The sequence below is a fragment of the Armigeres subalbatus genome, chromosome 2 (assembly GCF_024139115.2).
Source record: "Armigeres subalbatus isolate Guangzhou_Male chromosome 2, GZ_Asu_2, whole genome shotgun sequence".
Classification (NCBI taxonomy): Eukaryota; Metazoa; Arthropoda; class Insecta; order Diptera; family Culicidae; genus Armigeres; species Armigeres subalbatus.
The window spans coordinates 152,067,900-152,089,442 of record NC_085140.1 but is presented as its reverse complement, the minus strand read 5'-3'; the positions used below and the strand labels follow the sequence as shown (position 1 = coordinate 152,089,442).

Below are 21,543 nucleotides of genomic sequence, written 5' to 3'. Positions count from 1 at the left end.
CCACATTGAAGATGATGCACACGAGAGCAGAATCTGTTTTTCACGCAATGACATCATACTGAACAAACGATAAATGTGGACAAGTGCCATACAAACTGTGCTGAAAAAGAGACCCGGGTTCCATTTATTAATAGTGGTCACCTTATCTGAAAGAGTTTATCTTCGTTATTGTGTATTTTGTATCGAGACCGAACATTTTTTCTATTGGACTGCTATTTATGTTAAAGATTTATTGTTTGTTCGACCGAGTGTTTCCAGATTATTCAACAAATTTGTTAAACTCCATCGTGGAATCATAATTTTATTCGGACGAGTAATTTTGATATATACAAGCATACCTCGATAGTACGTACCCTCGATCATACGTACTTTTAACCACGATAGCACGTACCAGGGTAGAAATATTTCACAGTCAATGCAGTGAAAAACATGGATCTCAGTATAATCTGCAGTCGCCTTCATCGCCGCCGTGGTGAGTGCGACTGGGTGCAGCCGAAAAATCATTTCCAACACCGACAGTTCAATTTCGATTTCAGCCACTCACAAGTCGCTCTGACAGGCTGCCTTACCGTATGACTGTGAGTGGCCCATTTAAACGCGTGGTGAATTTTTTCAATTTGCTGGGTGAATGTGTACATTTTGCTGTGGTAAATTTCATCTTCGCGGCGCAGTGGGTGATGTGAGTTCTGTTGTTTACTTTTCTGCCTCTCCGGGAATGTGAAGTTGATTTCAAAGCAGGAAGAAAATAAAAACATGATATAAAAAAACATCACCTTCATCCAGTGCTGCCGAAAATTTACAACCCTGGCACGTACAGAAAAACATTTTCTTCGTTTAATTTTCCAAAGGATTTTAAATAAAATTTGAATATGTTTTGATCATGGCACTTGTGTGGGGTCTTTCATGTGTTACGTAATAATTTTACATCTGACTCAAAAATCATAGCGAGCTTATAATGAATTTAGGAGCAAAACTTTAAAAATGCTGACATAAATGTTTGACCGTCTCATAAATGTTTGACCGTCTCACGTAACACAAATTATACTATTTTTTTAAACAATTCAGCAAGGAACATCTGAAACAGCTATTCAGTGGTGCGAATTCTCAATCTCAGTGACTGAAATTTGTTGGATATTGATACCATTGCCTCTTCACACTCACTTCTTAACAGTGAAAACTGAAAATGGTTAGCAGCAACAATCAAAGATAGAGTAAACAAAAGACCTCTCTTCTCATTGCACACGCAGCCCGCAGTGACAGTCCATTCAGTTCACTCGCTGCTGCGTGAATGCGACGGCCCTATATAAATGCATGGGTGAATACTATCACTTGAAAGACAGTGACAGGAAATTTGTGCCAATTGATCATCAGCTTCAGCCCGCTGTTGGCAAACCGAGTAAGCTAATCTACTTCTGCTTTGTCTTACTGACTGAAGGACACCGTCATAGGCGAAGAGGAGCAGAGAAAAATACAAAACAAAAGAATCACACTCAGCAGGCATTGTTGATAAATTGCACCACTGCAGCTATTTACCTACTTTAATGATTAAAATTGTATCGGTATGGATGTATAGAATATTTTCTTAAAAATCAGGAAAGCTATCCACGTAATAAAACTATTATTATGTCTATTCAAAACAGCGGTTCTCAACCTGCGGTACTTTTGCCGGCCCCAGGGGTACTTCGGACAAAGTTGCGTAATAGCGGATGTATAACAATTCCAATGAAAACTGATCGATAAATGTTTGATTGCTGTTTAATTTTTGATTCTAAAACTTTGTGTATATATAATAATCATAGCGATCCGTTAATCAAAGCCTTGGTAGTCTTGCCTATCACAACCAGCACAGTGCATGAAGGGATGTAAGACAAAAGGCCAAAAGAACAAAACGACGATAGAACAAATTTTTGAATTTTTTTAATTTAATCTATCTGAAACTAAAAAAATGATGAATGATATGTTCTAAACCAGTGATCCCCAAAGTGCGGCCCGCGGGCCACATGCGGCCCTTTAAGCCTTTTTCTGCGGCCCGCGGAGGATTTCTAAGAATACGCTACATGTGGCCCATTGATAAGCATTATACGACAGGAAAAACTTTTTATCATTTCCAATATTTCGTTGTACACGTGAATCTGTCAAGTTCTCATCATTATGATGTTGAAGCTTGATTTAGGTTATGTAGGTCGACAGCAAATATATTTCTATGTCATCACCCCGGGTTATGATAGTAGCAAATTATTTTTTAATCGCAGATTTAAAGGAACTAAAGGTTGAACTGCAGGTAAAAATAATGTCATACACTGCTCCGTAATAAGAATGCTTTTATTTTTCAAAACAGTTTAGGTTTTAGCAAAATAGAACTAAAATTTTGCTGGATTTTTACTTCCTGCAAATACGTTGACTATCCTCCGAAGAAAACTATGGATTCTGTTCAAAATACCATTCGAATTCTATTCAGAATCGGAAACAGCTTCTGTTCAGAACCTTCAAACGGATTCTGTTCAGAATTTCAAACAGAATCCTAATCGGACTTTATTCAAAGTTTCAAGCGAATTCCGAAATCTCGATCGTAAATCTGTTCAGAATCACGAACGGATACTCTTTAGAATTCCAAAAGAATTCTGTTTGAAATTCCGAACGGATTCTGTATAGAGTCCCGAACGGATTATGATAAGAATTGCAATCGAATTCTGTTCAGAATCTCGAACGAATTTTGCTCAGAATCTTAAGTGAATGCTTTTTAGAATCTCGAAAGGATGCTGCTAAAAATACCATACCGACAAGTTATAGTGCACAATAAACGTCAACCATAGAAAAAATAAGACATAAAACTAAGGAATCAATCGACATAATGTCATATGGAAAACCGCTTTAAATATTTTCTGCCAACTGAGCCGAAAAGATGCTTTGGTGAAGTTTCGTGTCAAGTGCGCTACTGCAAAAAGGGTACTGAAGACTACAAAGTCAACTACGGCGATAAAACCTGTAGAAGGAAATGTCCTTACAAGTACATATTTTATTTGAAAAAGATTCACAGGAATAAAATATTTAGTTCAAATATACTATATTTTGTAATATGCAATTTGAAATAAAGAATAAATGTTGCAAATAATATACTGCGGCCCGCTTCAACAGCTCGAAATTTTTGTGCGGCCCTTGATAGTAAGCATGCTGGGGACCACTGTTCTAAACTAAAATCTATAATCTAAAGGATCGAAAGGAGGCTTCCGAGCCTCTTGAAAGGAGGCTTCCGAGCCTCTTGTAATAGAGCTTCTCTCTCAAGCCGCTCAATAGGGGGGCTTGAAAGAGAAGCTGCATTACAGGCCTGGCTCAAAGCCTCTTCAAGAGGCTCAGCCTCCTTCAAGAGTCCCCAGCCTCATTTCAAGAGTCTCGGAAGCCTCCTTTCAAGGGGCGCGAAAGCCTCCTTTCAAGAGGCTCTGCCGTCTTTCAAGAGGCTCAGGCCTCAAGCCTCCTTTCAAGAGGCCCGGAAGCCTCCTTTCAAGAGGCTCAGAGCCTCCTTTCAAGAGGCTCAGAGCCTCCTTTCAAGAGGCCTGGAAGCCTCCTTTCAAGAGGCTCAGAAGCCTCCTTTCAAGAGGCTCCGAAGCCTCCTTTCAAGAGGCTCAGAAGCCTCCTTTCAAGAGGCTCAGGCCTCCTTTCAAGAGGCTCAGGCCTCCTTTCAAGAGGCTCAGAAGCCTCCTTTCAAGAGGCTCAGGAAGCCTCCTTCAAGAGGCTCAGAGCCTCCTTTCAAGAGGCTCAGAAGCCTCCTTCAAGAGGCTCAGAGCCTCCTTCAAGAGGCTCAGAAGCCTCCTTTCAAGAGGCTCAAGCCTCCTTTCAAGAGGCTCAGAGCCTCCTTTCAAGAGGCCCAGAAGCCTCCTTTCAAGAGGCTCAGAAGTCTCCTTTCAAGAGGCTCAAGCCTCCTTTCAAGAGGCTCAGGCCTCCTTTCAAGAGGCTCGGAAGCCTCCTTTCAAGAGGCCTGGAAGCCTCCTTTCAAGAGAGCTCAGAGCCCTCCCTTTCAAGAGGCTCAGAAGCCTCCTTTCAAGAGGCTCTGGAAGCCTCCTTTCAAGAGTCTCAGAAGCCTCCCTTTCAAGAGTCTCAGAAGCCTCCTTCAAGAGGCCTCAGGCCTCCTTCAAGAGGCCCAGGCCTCCTTTCAAGAGGCTCAGAGCCTCCTTTCAAGAGGCTCCCAGCCTCCTTTCAAGAGGCTCCGGAAGCCTCCTTTCAAGAGGCTCAGAGCCTCCTTTCAAGAGGCTCAGGCCTCCTTTCAAGAGGCCTCAGGCCTCCTTTCAAGAGGCTCAGGCCTCCTTTCAAGAGGCTCAGGAAGCCTCCTTTCAAGAGGCTCAGAAGCCTCCTTTCAAGAGGCTCAGAAGCCTCCTTTCAAGAGGCCTCAGAGCCTCCTTTCAAGAGGCTCAGCCTCCTTTCAAGAGGCTCAGAGCCTCCTTTCAAGAGGCTCAGGCCTCCTTTCAAGAGGCTCAGAAGCCTCCTTTCAAGAGGCTCAAGCCTCCTTTCAAGAGGCTCAGAAGCCTCCTTTCAAGAGGCTCAGAAGCCTCCTTTCAAGAGGCTCAGGCCTCCTTTCAAGAGGCTCAGAGCCTCCTTCAAGAGGCTCAGGAAGCCTCCTTTCAAGAGGCCCAGGCCTCCTTTCAAGAGGCCTCAAGCCTCCTTCAAGAGGCCTGGAAGCCTCCTTTCAAGAGGCTCAGGCCTCCTTTCAAGAGGCTCAGAGCCTCCTTTCAAGAGGCCTGAAGCCTCCTTCAAGAGGCCTCAGAGCCTCCTTTCAAGAGGCTCAGAGCCTCCTTTCAAGAGGCTCAGGCCTCCTTTCAAGAGGCTCAGGCCTCCTTTCAAGAGGCTCAGAAGCCTCCTTTCAAGAGGCTCAAGCCTCCTTCAAGAGGCCTCAGAAGCCTCCTTTCAAGAGGCTCAGAGCCTCCTTTCAAGAGGCCTCAGAAGCCTCCTTTCAAGAGGCTCAGCCTCCTTTCAAGAGGCCTCAAGCCTCCTTTCAAGAGGCCTCAAGCCTCCTTTCAAGAGGCTCAGAAGCCTCCTCTTTCAAGAGGCTCAGCCTCCTCTTCAAGAGGCTCAAGCCTCCTTTCAAGAGGCTCAGAAGCCTCCTTCAAGAGGCTCAGAAGCCTCCTTTCAAGAGGCCTCAGAGCCTCCTTTCAAGAGGCCTCAGAGCCTCCTTTCAAGAGGCCTCTCCTTTCAAGAGGCCTCAGCCTCCTTTCAAGAGGCTCAGCCTTCAAGAGGCCTCCTTTCAAGAGGCTCAGAAGCCTCCTTTCAAGAGGCCTCAGAAGCCTCCTTTCAAGAGGCCTGGAAGCCTCCTTCAAGAGGCTCCAGCCTCCTTTCAAGAGGCTCAGAAGCCTCCTTTCAAGAGGCTCAGAAGCCTCCTTTCAAGAGGCTCAGAAGCCTCCTTTCAAGAGGCCTCAGAAGCCTCCTTTCAAGAGGCCCAAGCCTCCTTTCAAGAGGCTCAGAGCCTCCTTTCAAGAGGCTCAGAAGCCTCCTTCAAGAGGCCTCAGAGCCTCCTTTCAAGAGGCTCAAGCCTCCTTTCAAGAGGCTCAGCCTCCTTTCAAGAGGCCCAAGCCTCCTTTCAAGAGGCCTGGAAGCCTCCTTTCAAGAGGCTCAGAAGGCCTCCCTTTCAAGAGGCCTGGAAGCCTCCTTCAAGAGGCTCAGAAGCCTCCTTTCAAGAGGCTCCAGCCTCCTTTCAAGAGGCTCAGAAGCCTCCTTTCAAGAGGCTCAGAAGCCTCCTTTCAAGAGGCCTCAGAAGCCTCCTTTCAAGAGGCTCAGAGCCTCCTTTCAAGAGGCCTGGAAGCCTCCTTTCAAGAGGCTCAGCCTCCTTTCAAGAGGCTCAGAGCCTCCTTTCAAGAGGCTCAGGCCTCCTTTCAAGAGAGGCTCAGAAGCCTCCCTTTCAAGAGGCTCAGAAGCCTCCTTTCAAGAGGCCTCAGAAGCCTCCTTTCAAGAGGCTCAGAAGCCTCCTTTCAAGAGGCTCAGAAGCCTCCTTTCAAGAGAGCTCAGAGCCTCCTTTCAAGAGGCTCAGAGCCTCCTTTCAAGAGGCCCGGAAGCCTCCTTTCAAGAGGCTCCAGCCTCCTTTCAAGAGGCTCAGAAGCCTCCTTTCAAGAGGCTCAAGCCTCCTTTCAAGAGGCTCAAGCCTCCTTTCAAGAGCTCAGGCCTCCTTTCAAGAGAGCTCAGAAGCCTCCTTTCAAGAGGCTCAGAAGCCTCCTTTCAAGAGGCCTGGAAGCCTCCTTTCAAGAGGCCTCAAGCCTCCTTTCAAGAGGCTCAGAGCCTCCTTTCAAGAGGCTCAGAAGCCTCCTTTCAAGAGGCTCAGAAGCCTCCTTTCAAGAGGCCTCAAGCCTCCTTTCAAGAGGCCTCAGCCTCCTTTCAAGAGGCTCAGCCTCCTTTCAAGATGCTCAGAAGCGTATTTTCAAGAAGCTCAGAATCATCCTTTCAAGAGGCTTAGAAGCGTCTTTCCAAGATGCTCAGAGCCTCCTTTCAAGAGGCTCAGAAGCCTCCTTTCAAGAGGCTCAAGCCTCCTTTCAAGAGGCCTGAAGCCTCCTTTCAAGAGGCCTCAAGCCTCCTTTCAAGAGGCTCGGAAGCCTCCTTTCAAGAGGCTCGGAAGCCTCCTTTCAAGAGGCTCGGAAGCCTCCTTTCAAGAGGCTCGGAAGCCTCCTTTCAAGAGGCACGAAAGCCTCCTTTCAAGAGGCTCGGAAGCCTCCTTTCAAAATGAAAATTTTAAATATTTTTTTAGTTAGAAACCATGAGAATGATGCAGTGCCATGTATCCCGTTAAAAAAAATTTCATCCCAATAGAATTCACTTCAATACTTTCTCATAGCTCTAGTACTTCTAACTCTCATTCATATATCTCCATTCCATAGATCGCATTACTTACCAAAGTGAATCCATATAATAATCCCTTCATACTAACACAATGTCCTATCCTGAGCCGATCGTGGAGATGCAGAGGTACACTCGGTCTCTAGTAACAACGAAAGTTGAACTAATAATCCTTCGTTTCCTTGATGACCGTAAGGACGTACAGAGCCTTCTATCGAATTTTTGCCTTCCGGGTGGTTTCATAAACATTCTACTACTCCTAAATAAACAAAAACTATCGTACTATCGAGGTGTGCCTGTATTTATTATTATTATTTTTGAATAAATCAATACTTTACTTACGAAGCTAGGAGATATAAAAATCTTAGATAGCTTGCAATCGATAGATGACGAAATAATGGATTTATTAGTTTGCAAAACCTATATTTTTTTTCGGGACGGTCTCATTTTTCCGAATTCCTAAATATACGTATCGAAAACAGAGACGTAGTCCAACCGTCGGCGCGGGTGGCAATGGGTCAAATAGAGGTTAGAATGGGTCACTGTTTCAACTAGGGGAAATGACGGCTTTGGCAGATTTTGTTCTATTATTGTCAGGGGGATTTTGTCGAACAAATTTTATGACATTCGGCCACAATATTCTTTGAATGCAAAGAATGTTTAGGCTAAATTTGAGCATAATTGGTTATAGAAAACCCCCTTGACAATAATAGAACAAAACCTGCCAAAGCCGTAATTCCCCTACCGTCGTCGAGGGTGACAATGGGTCAAATGGGGGTGAGAATGGGTCACTGTTTCAACCACTTAGAATGCTTGTAGAATAGATTGAATGTATCTGAGAGCAAGAAGACTAAAATATAAGAGACCTTTTTGAACGATTTTGCTGTACGAACTCCAGACTGCCGGTGAGAGGGATGACCCATTCTCACCCCCCTGACCCATTGTCACCCCCGATGGTGGTACTTAGAATGGCACGTACAATTGGCTTAGCAACCTCGCAGTTTATAAACGAGCTATGGAAAGCGTTCCTAAAAAGAAGTATTTGCTTCATGTGCATCATCATTCAGAATAGTATGAGTACTGCATTATCTAATTGAAATAATCTGCTGTTCTAATCTCTGACTGCTACTTTATTGTTCTATCCTGTGGCTCTCTATTAGAAGTGTACTTCCCTTTTACTATTCATAGAACAGAATTTCTCTTCTTTCAAACACGCTCCTCAACAGAACCTTTCTCTTCAATCCAAAAGTAAAATAAGCAACACTTCACCTGATGCCATCCGCCCTACTAAGATAATCTAATCTGGTTGTTGATCGCAGCATCCTTGTCGGATGCTGTGAGTGGCCTCCCATTCATGAAGATATTTCTAATTAAGGCAAAACATCTCAATGCTACTTCTGTCAAGATCCCAGAATAATAAACTGAGCAGCTAGGCTAGATTGTTGAAATCTTTGTTGCCACTAAATTTTAACAAGATAATAAAAATCATAAGAGCATATATTCTAATGAATATCATATTTATTGATCTTTGCTACCAGGCGCGGGAAAAATCGGTAATTAACTAATCAAAGAGTAGCTGCTAATAATGTTACTTAGAAATTGGCATCATTAATTCAAAATAGGCTTTACAGCTCTATACCGTTTGCTCCAAATTAAGTAGTTCACCATCTCCTGTAAGGATGACAATCACAAGTCATGATTGTATCCACGAACACATCCTCCAAAACAACAAACATCATAACGCTAATGAAAGATATTCGTCAGCATTGACCAAAGTTGCTTATTTCATTGCATGTCATCCTAACTTTACGATAACTTATGTTGCCAATATGTATCTATAAATAAATGTACATCATTACACATACCTACCTCGCCACCACCTACCGCTTTTCATGCCTCATTACGTGCTTTGATTCCGATAAAAAAAGACAAAACAAACTTTCGATGCAGCAACTGCACGAAAACAAAAAGGACCCAACCTTAACTAATTCGATTTCTTCCCTCTCTGTGTCGCTCCCTTGGCTCCGAAACCAATGACGTGATTTTATCACCGGACTTATGATGCCGATAACACCGTTGTTGCTGTCACCATTTGGCGCTGCTTCCGACGGGGGAAAATATTGCTCGACGGTGGCATTTGCGGTAATTGCGGCTTGTCCGTCCAGATTCGCCGAAGGAAAGTCGGACAAAGAAATTTTAGATCACCTATTAACAGCCGCACGATATGACAAAAGGTTGCTGCCACCAGTTGATGGTAAGTGCCTCCTGACGATTTTTTCATCTTTTGTTCATCTCTGTTATTTTTTTATTCTTGCTCCAAATGCTGCCTAATAATTGCTGACCGCTTCAATATTCTGTGGTTTGTTACACTATCGTGCCACACTGCTAAATATAACGAACACAAACACGCCTACACAAACGAATCTTTCGAGATATAATTTTCATAAGTTTTTGAACTTTCTGTTTGGTGCATCAATTGGTTTTGGTTATATGTTGTTATTATCTTTATCTGTACAGAGAACAGACATTCAACTTGAAATTAAAAGTGTGCATCGATCAATTAAAATGGTGTACGTGGACGTCTGTTCTCTATGTTTGTCTGATTGACCCATGCAAATAACAAATGTAAATACCACTGTGCTGTAAAAAAGCTTCATTCTATGCTTGGCTTTAATTGAGATCCATTTAGGTGATACTTTTATAAAAAAAAAACTTGCGAAATAGTTGATATAGGGTGAGGTGGGATTTTTGGATATTGCTCAAACTCACCTTTCTACAAACCCCACCCCCTGGGATTTTCTGCATACTAGTCTATTTATTTTTGTACGAAGAAAATGACAGACCCCTACCTTCATAAATCCTTTAACACTTATTCTGTCTGCAGTGGTGATTTTCAGGTGTTCCGATATTGAAGACTGTGTTGAAAGTAGGTGCTACGAATGGCCATATTCTAGAAGGCGGCTGAATCATTTAGTCGCGCGTTCACTAATTCGTGAACTAACAAGGATACGGCGTATTCGAAGTCACGGTTTCGGGAATAAGAATCACGCTTTCTAGAACTTGACTGGTGTTCCCGAATTCGTGACTTATATCACGACGAATTTTTGCTGGTCCACGAACTTAAGATCGCTTTTTGCGTGTGTGGACAGTTTATTAAACAGATATTTTTTTCTATGGCCGCTTTTTTAACTTAGTATTCTACTAGCATTTCCTTAGTTGCATGAGTACAGTGGATACATTATGTCCAGCGTGTCGAGAAAGTTTTTAACCCAAAAACATCCTAGACCGGACCGAGAATCGAATTCGTCATCTCCGGATTGGAAATCCTACGCCTTTGCTCGCAAGGCTAACTGGAGACCCAGAGATTAAGGCTTAAATGACCGTCATCCAGTCATTGACGAGAAAGACAGCCACGTGCTCGTACCACCCCCAGTAATAAAACCACCCACCGAGAAGAAAAAACAGTCTCCAGCTGGAAGGGCGAAGTATTTTTGTTTCAAAGCTGCATCATCCAATAGCGAAGACATAGCTATATCCAGTGGATGCTAAATTTGGTTGTATTTCGCTTTAGTTTTCAAAAAAACTGCCTTTTGCAACATTTTTTCCCAAGAGGGGAAATCGACGATTTACTCTCTCGCTCATATACTTATAAATGAGAGAGCGTGCCTGCCTCGGTGGGTGGTTTTATTACTGGGTCAATGACTGGATGACGGTAATTTGAGCCTTAAGCAGATATAATTTTTGTTTTATTTTTGGCTAAGCGATTCATTAAAAATATTTATTGAAATTCAATTAATTTATTAATAAATCAATCAATTAATCAATTGATTAATCGAGAAAATCAAATTTTATTGCATTAGTTGTGTGCTCTAAGAGAAATTTCATTCCTTCATTTTCCACAATTGTATTTTTTTTTTTTGCAATACCTGTCATAATACCTGGTTGACAGTTCGTTTTTGAGTTATAAAACGACTTTCTTTTCCAAAGAAATCAGTGCTTAAATGACCATTATGCAACTCAAATGAACTGCAAAATAGTAGTTTTTGCAATTACTGATCATAATACTTGGTTTACAGTTGGCGTTTGAGTGATAAAACGGCCTACTTTTCCATACAGTGAAATGGGTGCTTTAATAATAAACTCGGCAAGCCTCGTTGGATAAACGTACAACTTGTGCTGAAAAAAACATCTTTTTGCAACTAGTTGCACAAACCACCATTATGCAACCCATTTGAGTTGCATAATGGTCATTACCCTCTAGTGCCCAAGACCGCCTTTAGACGGGGTATTTTGATTTTTACTATAATTTTTAATTGATCAGATTTCGAAAAGTTTTTGATGTTGATCAATAATATAAACTTTAATGCATGTTCAAATGTGGTTTTAAGTCAATTTTCAAAGCTCTACACATTTATAAAAAAATATAGAAAATTGAGTAATATTTTGTTCTTCCGTGATTTCGCTCGTATACCTTTGAAAAGTGAAATCTTTGTAGTTTAGTATTTTTCTACAACTAACCTTATTCAATAGAAGGTTATAGAGGTGAATGTTACACGCTAATAGTAGTTTGTGCAACAAGTTGCAAAAAGATGATTTTTTCAGCACGAGTTGTACATTTATCCAATGAGGCTCGCCGAGTAGGATAAATAAAACGAGTGCTGAAAAAATCGAGTTTTGCAACGAGTTGCACACGCTATTTTTTGCAATCTGTACCAATATTGTACAGTCTAATTTACTCCACATGACCATTCTTCCCAATAAATTATGTTGCTGCAGAGAACAATCAGATTTCATGTTACCGTGCCACATTGCACAGTTCGATAAGTTGTGAAGCGATAGATGTACTTGCCTTCGGAAATTGTTGATGCCATGTCCTTCAAACTATTTCATTCATTACGCGACGCAGAGAATACACTATTTGAAGACTAACCCAAGCTAATTCAGCAAAATATAGTCATGTAACTACTGTTATGATGTTGGTTTTTCATTATAGCATCCAAATGAGTAACATAATGAAAATTTTACAACCTATTTGAGTTGCATAATGTTCATTAAAGCACCCATTTCATTGGTATGGAAAAGTAGGCCGTTTTATCACTTAAAGACGAACTGTAAACCAGATATTATGATCAGGAATTGCAAAAAATATTTATCCAACTCGTTACACGGAAAATAAAAAAATCACTACTGGAAATTTAAAAATTTCAATTAGTCAGCATAGAGCTTGCTGACGTTTGATCATCTTTCTCTTGTACGCGCACAGAATGGATAGGATTTGTTTTCATCGGGAAACGCTTCGGAAGCGTTTCCCGATGAAAACAAATCCTATCCCCTTCGTGCGCGTGCAAGAGAAAGATGATTAACGTCAGCAAGCCTTATTGGATAGGAATTTTCAAACTCTAAATATGTTGAAAAATCAAAAAAAGTTCAATATTTTCAAGAAACTATTTGATTGGATAAAAACTTGCAAAACTAAATTCTTAAAATTCAAAGTGCACAATTGATAAAATCGCGAATTGAAAATATTTAATGTCCAAACCGTGTTTAGATCGATTTTAGAAAGCATTTTGCTATTTTAGTGATTTTGAGCGTAAACAAAAATTTGGGTTGTAGAGGGTTAAAGCACCCATTCCATTGGTATGGAAAAGTAGGCCGTTTTATCACTCAAACACGAACTGTAAACCAGGTATTATGTAGTTACATGACTACATTTCGCTGAACGAAACAAATGTACAGGCTAGAGGTGAGCCAGCCTAGGGCTGAAAACCTCTTGAATGAAGACTATAATAATAATATAGGTATGTACAGGCAGACGGTCACCATGCGTCTCCACAAGTGCGAGTGCAGGTTTGCTTTTTGCTTTGAAAACATTTTATCGAAGAAGTGGAGCAAGCAACTGAAGGCAATGTCATTGGATTCGCAACATCGGTAATATTCCAAAAAAGGAATTTGAATCAGCGACATGTAGCTGCATACTCACCTCCATCACCTTTTCAACACTAGAAGTGTGCGCCGTCGGCGACAGTTTTTGGCATCACGCCGCCCCCGACATTTTTGCATCGGCGCTTCACTTGCCCGTTGAGTGTTAACACGAGGAAGCCGAGCAAGTAACGCAGCTCAACCTCAAACATTGTGCATTTGCTGCGGGCGTCGATAGCAGAAACGAGCAAGGACGTCACTATCCTGTCGGACCCGTACCGCATTCCCGTAGATAACGGGAACTGGGTACTGGGCGGATCCAGATCGGCATCAGCTTGTATGACGGGAAGATTTATCCCGATTTATGAAGTGGTGAACACAAGAGTGGAGGGTGGAGTTAATGAAAATAAATGAAGTGCACTACTACGACCAAGATGAATACACAGCTAGGTGTTGCAGTCTGCCCAATTTATGGACGAGAAGAAATGAAAAATTCATTTTCGGTACAAAACATAAACAAAACGGCTGGCTCTCCCATACTAAAATCCAAGATGGCTGAATCGTGAATTTGGCAGATTGGAACACCTAGTGGTGTATTCATCTTGACTACGACTGCTATGCCCCGCAAAGGTGGCCGATAGAACAGATGGTCGATCGGCTGAAATCAGACCAGTGATCATTGCAGGAGACTTCAATGCATGGGCGACAGAGTGGGGAAGCCGCTGTACCAACCGGAGAGGGCAAACGCTGCTAGACGGCTTAGCCAAGCTAGACGCCAAGCTGGGCAACGACTGTACATTCCAGCGGAACGGAGTGGAATCGAAAATAGACGACTATAATATGACTGTATTTGGTCGTATATAACTTTCTTACTCATGGATCTTGTACACCTCGTGTGGTGCGAAGAGCCGACTTGGAAGATCTCCATCCTGAGCGATGTCCAGCGACTGCTTTAGCCTGTTTCCAGGTTAGATTTCGTATATGAGTAATATAAAATTATTTGTATCATGTGTGCTGCTCGGGTAGTGACCATGTGGCTGTCCGGTACAGGTTATGCATCGAGGCAAGGAGATAAATCCGGGAAGCTACTCCTATAACCAGAGCGCAGAAGGTTGCCCTCTTCGACAGTGAAACTATGTGTCTGGGGGAAAACATGGGAAGTCTGAGCGTTGACGAACTGGTGTCACGGGTGTGTGACGCTACCTTTCCGAAGAAGGCGCGACTGCGAACAAATTGCAGCCCTTTGAGTAATCTACCTCAGGGCGAGAAGAAAACTGCCAAGGGTACGTTCAGCGGAAGTGAGAAAGAAACGCATTTGTGGGGGTGCTACTCTATTAATATACTTGTCTAAACATTGACTGGTTCACCTTATGAACTACGTACTAGTCCTGAGCACCATTTTGATATACTCATCGCAGCAAGCTGCGAATACCATTCGAATAGGCTAATTACAGTAGGCCGCGACTCCAATGTCACTTTCGTTGGTGGACTGGGGCGTTCAGGTAAGACGTGTTACAGACTCTTCCCAGGTGATTCCTTTTCGGCTGATGCTCAGCAATCCACAGCATTTAGCCATTCAAAGCGGAGTGATTGGCCCTAAACAGGGCTATCAAAGAAATCAAGAAAACCTGCTTCAGCAGACTTTGCCAAAGCGTCAACTCGTACCCATCCCAAGGAGCACGCGAACCATCTTGCAATTAAGCACTTTGTTTCCATTCAGTTTCAGCTTTGCTGCGTCGCAGCATGCGTGAAATAATAAAAATGACAGTTGTGCGTTACTTCCATATAGAGTGGTGAGCCCTTGAAAACGCGAGTACTATTAGTTTTGGATTCAGTGAGGAGTGCTCTTAATGGACAAATCGTTAAAGCACCAACATTTTCCATGAATATATCAGAAATGTTCGAAATGCGATCACTGTTTCATTGACATTGCAATGCAACACGTGTTTGGCATTTGAAAACAAACAATCAAACAGCACTGCATGTTGCATATATGAACATTCTGAACCATTTAACATCAATGCATCTTCAAAATTAAACTGTTTGTTTAAACAAGTTGATAAAATCTTCATTGTTGATTTAGCATAGCTTTACATTTTGACAACTCACTCTTCATTCTGGTGATCTTGTGTAATCAAGTAACGAGAAACCCGAGTTAGAAACGTCAGAACCGTATGGTTTTTATGTTTAGCCTGTTAAGCAGCACCTTCGAAGTGTTGAATGGTGCTGTGGTAGAGTGAAGGACTATCAATCACAAGATCCTTAAATCAAATCCAGTTTTATATTTTTGTTTTATTATTTCCCGCTGTTGTATTTTGCAACATTATTGCAATTTTATTGAAATTGAAGAATGCTTCCATAGGCACCACCCCTTGCGCTTTTTAGATTGCAAGAGAGTTATATTTGATGGCTTATTAGCAAAGATTGTTCTTTCTGGATAGTTGCAGCACAGTGGAATATTCAGTAATGAAGCACCTGGTCCGGACAATGGCGTCCCTGGTCCCAAACATGGCATTAAAGATGACTTCCTGAATATTTGGAACAGACAGCGTTTGGTCATGTTACAGAAACCTGACAAGCCAGCTGGAGACACGGTTGGGTTTTAGTTGATTATGACCTTTAGCGTCAATGAAACTACGAGTTCATCCCACGAAAAAAATCACAAAAAATCAAAGAAAATTCAGGTGGTATTTCAAAAGCTGTGGAAGTTCAGGTTAACAGAAAAATTAAGAAATACCAACCGCATAAAAAAAATATTGGTTGTACTGCGGTACGGAGGTCCAATCTGGGTGTCGGCGTTGAGCACAAACTGAAAGCTGGAGAGTATTCATGGCTGATGGCTGATGTGTTTGAGAGTCATCAGCATCACGAGGCAGCATGTATACTAGACTGGCCCAGGAAACAAAAAGTTGTCTAATTCCACGGGGCACCCCCCAGGATTGTGTCTTTGGGTGAGAAAATCAATCTCTGAAAATTTCAGCTCAATCGCTTGTTGCATAAGCTGGCTCATTTGATTTGAAGTTTGTATGGGGATTTCAGCCAAAATGTATAGGAAAATACACCTCCGTCACTCATTCGATCTGGAAATTGGTCCTGATTGCTCGATTGAGCTCAGAATTGCATTGTTGGTATGTGACAAAACAATTTCACAGAATATTGTATGATGATTGAATGAACTTTTATATAGGTTTCGGCTGATACGATTTGATCAATAAATTCAAAAATACACAATTCAGCTCCTAATAAATCAGACGAAAACTATATAAAAGTTCATTTAATCATCATACAATGTTCTGTGAAATTGTTCTGTAGCATACCAACTGCTGTTTTTGCAATTCTGAGGTCAATCGAGCAATCAGAACCAATTTTCAGATCGAATGAGTGACGGAGGTGTATTTTCCTATACATTTTGGCTGAAATCCCCATACAAACTTCAAATCAAATGCGCCAGCTTATGCAACAAGCGATTAAGCTGAAATTTTCAGAGATTGATTTTCTCACCCAAAGACACAATCCTGGGGGGTGCCCCGTGTAATTCGACAACATTTTTTTCTCCCCATACTAAGCTGGGCCAGTCTAATGTATACTATTGGACATGAAGCCCAGCCCATCCAACTGGTGGTGAAGGAAGACGAGGAGTGCTACACATCGTCAGGGGCACCGGTGATTTCCGAAGAAATGTCAATTCAGCAATGGTAGCCAAATGGCAGAAATAGTGGGAAAACTCTACTAAGGACTAGTGTTCCAATCGTCTGTTCCCATGTGTTTCTTTTTTTATACAAGAGAGAATGCAAGTATATAAAAAAAATCTTCTTCTTCCATCTTCTTCTTCTTCTTCTTCTATATACATAAAAATGAATTTCTGTCTGTCTGAACCTTATAGACTCGGAAACTACTGAACCGATCGGCGTGAAAATTTGTATGGTGGGGTTTTTGGGCCCGGGGAAGGTTCTTAAGATGGTTCGAGACCCCTCCTCCCTTTAAAAAGGGGGGCTCCGATACAAATGAAACACCAATTTCTTCAAAACTCGAGAATTTTTCAGATAATAAATCAATTTTAGGCTAAACAAAGTTCGTCGGGTCTGCTAGTATAATAATAAATATACCGCCCATCGATCGCAACCATGTTAGACACCTAATGGTCTATTTCACTAACTCGCGTTTTGGGAACGAGCTACAAAACACTCTATTTTTTTTTTTTTTTATAATTTCATTTATTTAAAGGCTCAAGTGCCAGTAGGCATGACGGAGCCGCTTTTCTTTTGAAATAGTTTTACAATTTCATGAACTTCGTCTTAGTTCTAGTGGTTAGTTCTTGGGGAGCCGAAAAACTCGCGGCTTGGCCGAGGTTAAGGAGTACATAAGAAAAAAAAAAAAAGGGGATGGGATAGGGCCTAGGGAGCGTTGTTGTAAGGTTTTCATGGCTGATTAACGTAGCTTGGACGAACTGTAAAGATACAAAAATACGTATTTTCCGAGCGGAGGGGGAGGGGAGGCAAAGTAGACTTTTCCTAACAGATAACAGAGGGGTTAGACGAAGACATTGATACGTTTTAAGAACTTGTGTACAAGAATCATGTAGTCCAAATCAAGGTTACCCAGTACGTCTCTAATGTTTTCCCTATCTGATTTCCCTTGGGCCCGGAGGGATGAACATAAATCGGACCTGGCAACTTCGTATTCGGGACATTCCCAGACAACGTGGTTGATGTCTTGATAACCTGCACCGCACCTACAGCGATTGCTGTCTGCCAGTCCTATTCGATAGGAATGCGCGTTTAGTGAATAGTGATTGGACATTAGCCGACACATTACCTTGATAAAGTCTCGGCTAAGGTCCAACCCCTTGAACCAAGGTTTCTTCGATACCTGTGGAAGTATGGAATGTAACCATCTCCCCAAATCTCCTTCATCCCACTTACGTTTCCAACTGAGCAAGACTTGCTGACGGACAATTGTAAAAAACTCGTTGAAGGCGATCTGACGCTCATAAATATCGCCTTCCATAGCGCCCACCCTGGCAAGTGAGTCCGCTCTCTCATTACCCGGAATTGAGCAATGTGAAGGGACCCATACCAGGGTGATAGTGTATAAGCGATTCGATAGAGCACTCAATATGGTTCGTATTTCCCTAAGGAAATATGGTGAGTGCTGTACCGGCCTCATTGAACGAATAGCCTCTATTGAGCTGAGACTATCCGTAAAAATGAAGTATTTATCAGAGGGAAGAGGCGATTCGCTCTAATGCATAGTGTATAGCCGCTAGTTCTGCGACATATACTGAACAAGGATTACGAAGTTTATGAGCGGCGCTATGAAAATCGTTGAAGACACCGAAACCAGTGGATTCATTTGTTTTTGACCCGTCGGTGAAAAACTTTTTGTCGCAACTGATATGGCAGTACTTGCTTGCAAAAATTTGAGGTATACACTCCAATCGGAGATGATCTGGAATTCCATGGATTTCCTGTCTCATGGTAAGATCAAAACTACAGTAGAACTGGAAGAGTCTAAGAAGCAACAACGACTGGGAATGTATGATGAAGAGGCAATTTCCAGGCTCATGTACCAGTAGTACAGTGTCATAAATTTTGTTTGGAAGTTTCGTTCAATTAGCTTCTCGAAATTTTCAATAACCAAAGGATTTAATACCTCACAGCGAGTGAGGAACCTTAACGACAATTCCGCGAAACGATCTGATAAAGGAAGTACCCCCGCAAGTACCTCTAAACTCATTGTATGAGTCGAGTTCATACAGCCTAACGCGATACGAAGACAACGGTATTGAATCCGTTGCAGCTTCAAAATGTGTGTTTTCGCGGCGGATTGAAAACAGAAACTACCGTATTCTATGACCGAGAGAATCGTTGTACGATAAAGCTTTATCAGATCTTCCGGGTGGGCTCCCCACCATGTTCCGGTAATTGTTCGCATGAAGTTGATACGTTGTTGGCATTTCTGATACAGATGTCTAATGTGCTTTCCCCAGTTGCCTTTCGAGTCGAACCAGACCCCTAAATATTTATGGGAAATGCCTTGAGCGATTTTCTTACCCCTTATGTGAAGCTCTAGTTCGGGTGGCTTATGCTTCCTAGAAAAGACAATCAGCTCAGTTTTCTCCGGAGAGAATTCGATACCCAGCTGAATAGCCCACGAAGACAAATTGTCTAAAGTATCTTGCAATGGTCCTTGCAGATCGTTTGCCCCTGTTCCTGTGAAGGATACAACGGCGTCATCCGCAAGCTGTCTTAACGAGCAATTTTCCATGAGACACTCATCGATGCCTCTAACGTAAAAATTATAAAGAAGGGGGCTTAAACATGAGCCCTGGGGGAGACCCATGTAACTAATTCTAGAAGTTGTTGAGTTTCCATGAGAAAAGCTCATATGTTTCTCACACAACAAGTTGTACAAATAGTTATTCAATATTGGTGAAAGCCCACACTCGTGGAGTTTGTCTGAAAGGACGTCAACGCAAACCGAGTCAAAAGCCCCCTTAATGTCCAAAAAAACTGAACCCATTTGTTCTTTGTGTGAGTAGGCCAGTTGGATTTCTGTAGAAAGCAGCGCAAGACAGTCGTTCGTTCCCTTGCCTCTGCGGAATCCAAATTGGGTATCTGATAGAAAGCCGTTCGATTCAACCCATCTGTCGAGCCGATTAAGAATCATCTTCTCAAACAACTTCCGTATGCACGACAACATCGCGATTGGACGGTACGAGTTATGATCCGTCACAGGTTTCTCCGGCTTTTTAATGGCGATCACTCTTACCAGTCTCCATTCATCTGGAACAATGTTGTTCTCCAGGAGTTGATTATATAAGTTCAACAAGCGCCTCTTCGCGACGTCGGGGAGGTTTTAAGCAGGTTGAACTTAATTCCATCCATTCCTGGGGCAGAATTGTTGCACGAAAGGAGGCAAGCGAGAACTCGATCATCAAAAAGGGTTATCGATTTCACTTCGACCGACATTAGCGTCACGCACGATTAATTGACCTGGAACGGAATCCGGGCACATTTTTTTTGGGGAAAGCGAAGATCCAGCGAGGAGAACTTTCCCTGTCTTCGTTAACCGGCGCCGCGTTTCGCATTCTCCTCCCGACAGTCCAAAGAGTTGACATCGACGTTTCCCGCGATAGCCCATTAACGAAATGCCGCCAGTAACCGCGTTTCTTGGCATTAACAAGACTCTTGAATTTACGTTCAAGAGAAATATATCGGTCGTAATTATCCCGTGTACCGCGCTTTCGATAGTCCTTGAACGCGTCAGATTTTTCTCGATAAACTCTAGTGCACTCGTTATCCCACCAAAGGGGAGTGGGAGGACGAAGACGCGCATTGAGTTTCGGTATAGGTCGACGCTGTGACTGAAGCGCGCTGTTGTGAATCAAACCGGCGAGAAATCGGTATTCTTCCAACGGAGGAAGTACGTCGACCAATTGTTCACCATCGATGATCGCCTCAGCATATTTTCCCCAGTCAATGTGTTTCGTGAGGTCATATGTATAGTCGATCTGATGATTCTTACGCGATCCATTGGTAATTGAGATTTCGATAGGCAGGTGATCACTGCCATGGGGATCCTGAATCACTTTCCACGTGCAATCCAATGTTAGTGAAATTGAACAGATTGAGAGGTCAATTCTACTTTCGAGTCCTGATGGTGCCACACGTGTTGCTTCTCCGTTATTCAAATATGTCATATTGAAGTAGTCACACATGTCATAAATCAAGGAAGAACGGTTGTCATCGGTAAGTTCCCCCCAGGCTGTACCGTGTGAGTTGAAATCTCCTAGAATCAACCGCGGCTCCGGCATAGCTGAGCAAATGGCCGTGAGATCTCTGTGTCGCACCGTCGCATTCGGCGGTATATACACAGAAGCTATGCTGAAGCTTTTTCCTCGTATGGTGACATGACATGCGACTACTTCAGTGCCTGTCATCGAGGGAAGATCTATTCTGTAAAAAGAGTGGAGCTTGTTGATCCCCAAGAGCACCCCTCCATATCCATCACCTCGATCTCGGCGAATAATGTTGAAATCGTGGAAAGAGGGATTTTTATCTGAAGTTAGCCATGTTTCACTGAGAGTAAATGCATCACAACCTGTGCTGTGAACTAAATATTTAAACGCTGCTAAATTTTTGATGATACTCCTACAGTTCCACTGTAGAACTGTGATCACATCCCTGACCTCGTTGGTTGTATTAGCCATCGAAGGATATGATCGAGTCAAGAATAGGCCACTTTAAACTTAGTTGCTTCAAAAAGGGTTTCATTAAAGAAATTATCATATTAATGATGTTTCTTGTTGATGGGGAAAGTTCAATATGTTGAAGATGAAATCCACAATCCCAGAAAGCGACATTTTGTTTGATGCTTCAGCTTGTTGTTGCTGAGGCTCGCATTGATCATATTGTTTTTCCTGCTTTCTGGGCGAAAAAGTGGAACAACTGGGGTTTTAGATGTTCCAGGAAGTGACGGAAAATCATTAGCCACAAATTTGAACCCAGGAGGAGAAATTTTCTTGGGTTTTCCGCCACTTGCTAATTTTTCAGGGAGGTCGGAAATCCTGCTGTTCGACAGAGACATTTTGAGATACTTGTTGGCGCAGTAGCTTTGATCTCATACGCTTCCGCTTCACTCCTGTTTCGACAACAGTGTACTCTTTACCGTCCCCAGAGTCAGAGTCTTGGTCATCTTGCGGAAGGGAAGAGAAGATGTTATCATTGGCGATAGATTGGGTTGATGGTATAGCGGCTGGGGCGATCTTCTTTAGCATTTCTGCGTAAGTTCACCTCGATCGCTGTTGGAGAG

The 21,543-nt window shown here is 42.5% G+C and overlaps 1 protein-coding gene across 5 annotated transcripts in view; it reads left to right on the top strand.

Annotated features, from left to right (window-relative positions):
* Positions 1–21,543, top strand: part of LOC134211033 (glutamate-gated chloride channel) — a 538,835-nt gene that overhangs the window by 355,997 nt on the left and 161,295 nt on the right. For all 5 annotated transcript variants that reach the window (XM_062687560.1, XM_062687563.1, XM_062687564.1 and 2 more), the window contains one exon: positions 8,976–9,064. In XM_062687560.1, the coding sequence (XP_062543544.1) occupies positions 8,976–9,064 (89 nt within the window). The remainder of the gene's footprint in view (positions 1–8,975; positions 9,065–21,543) is intronic.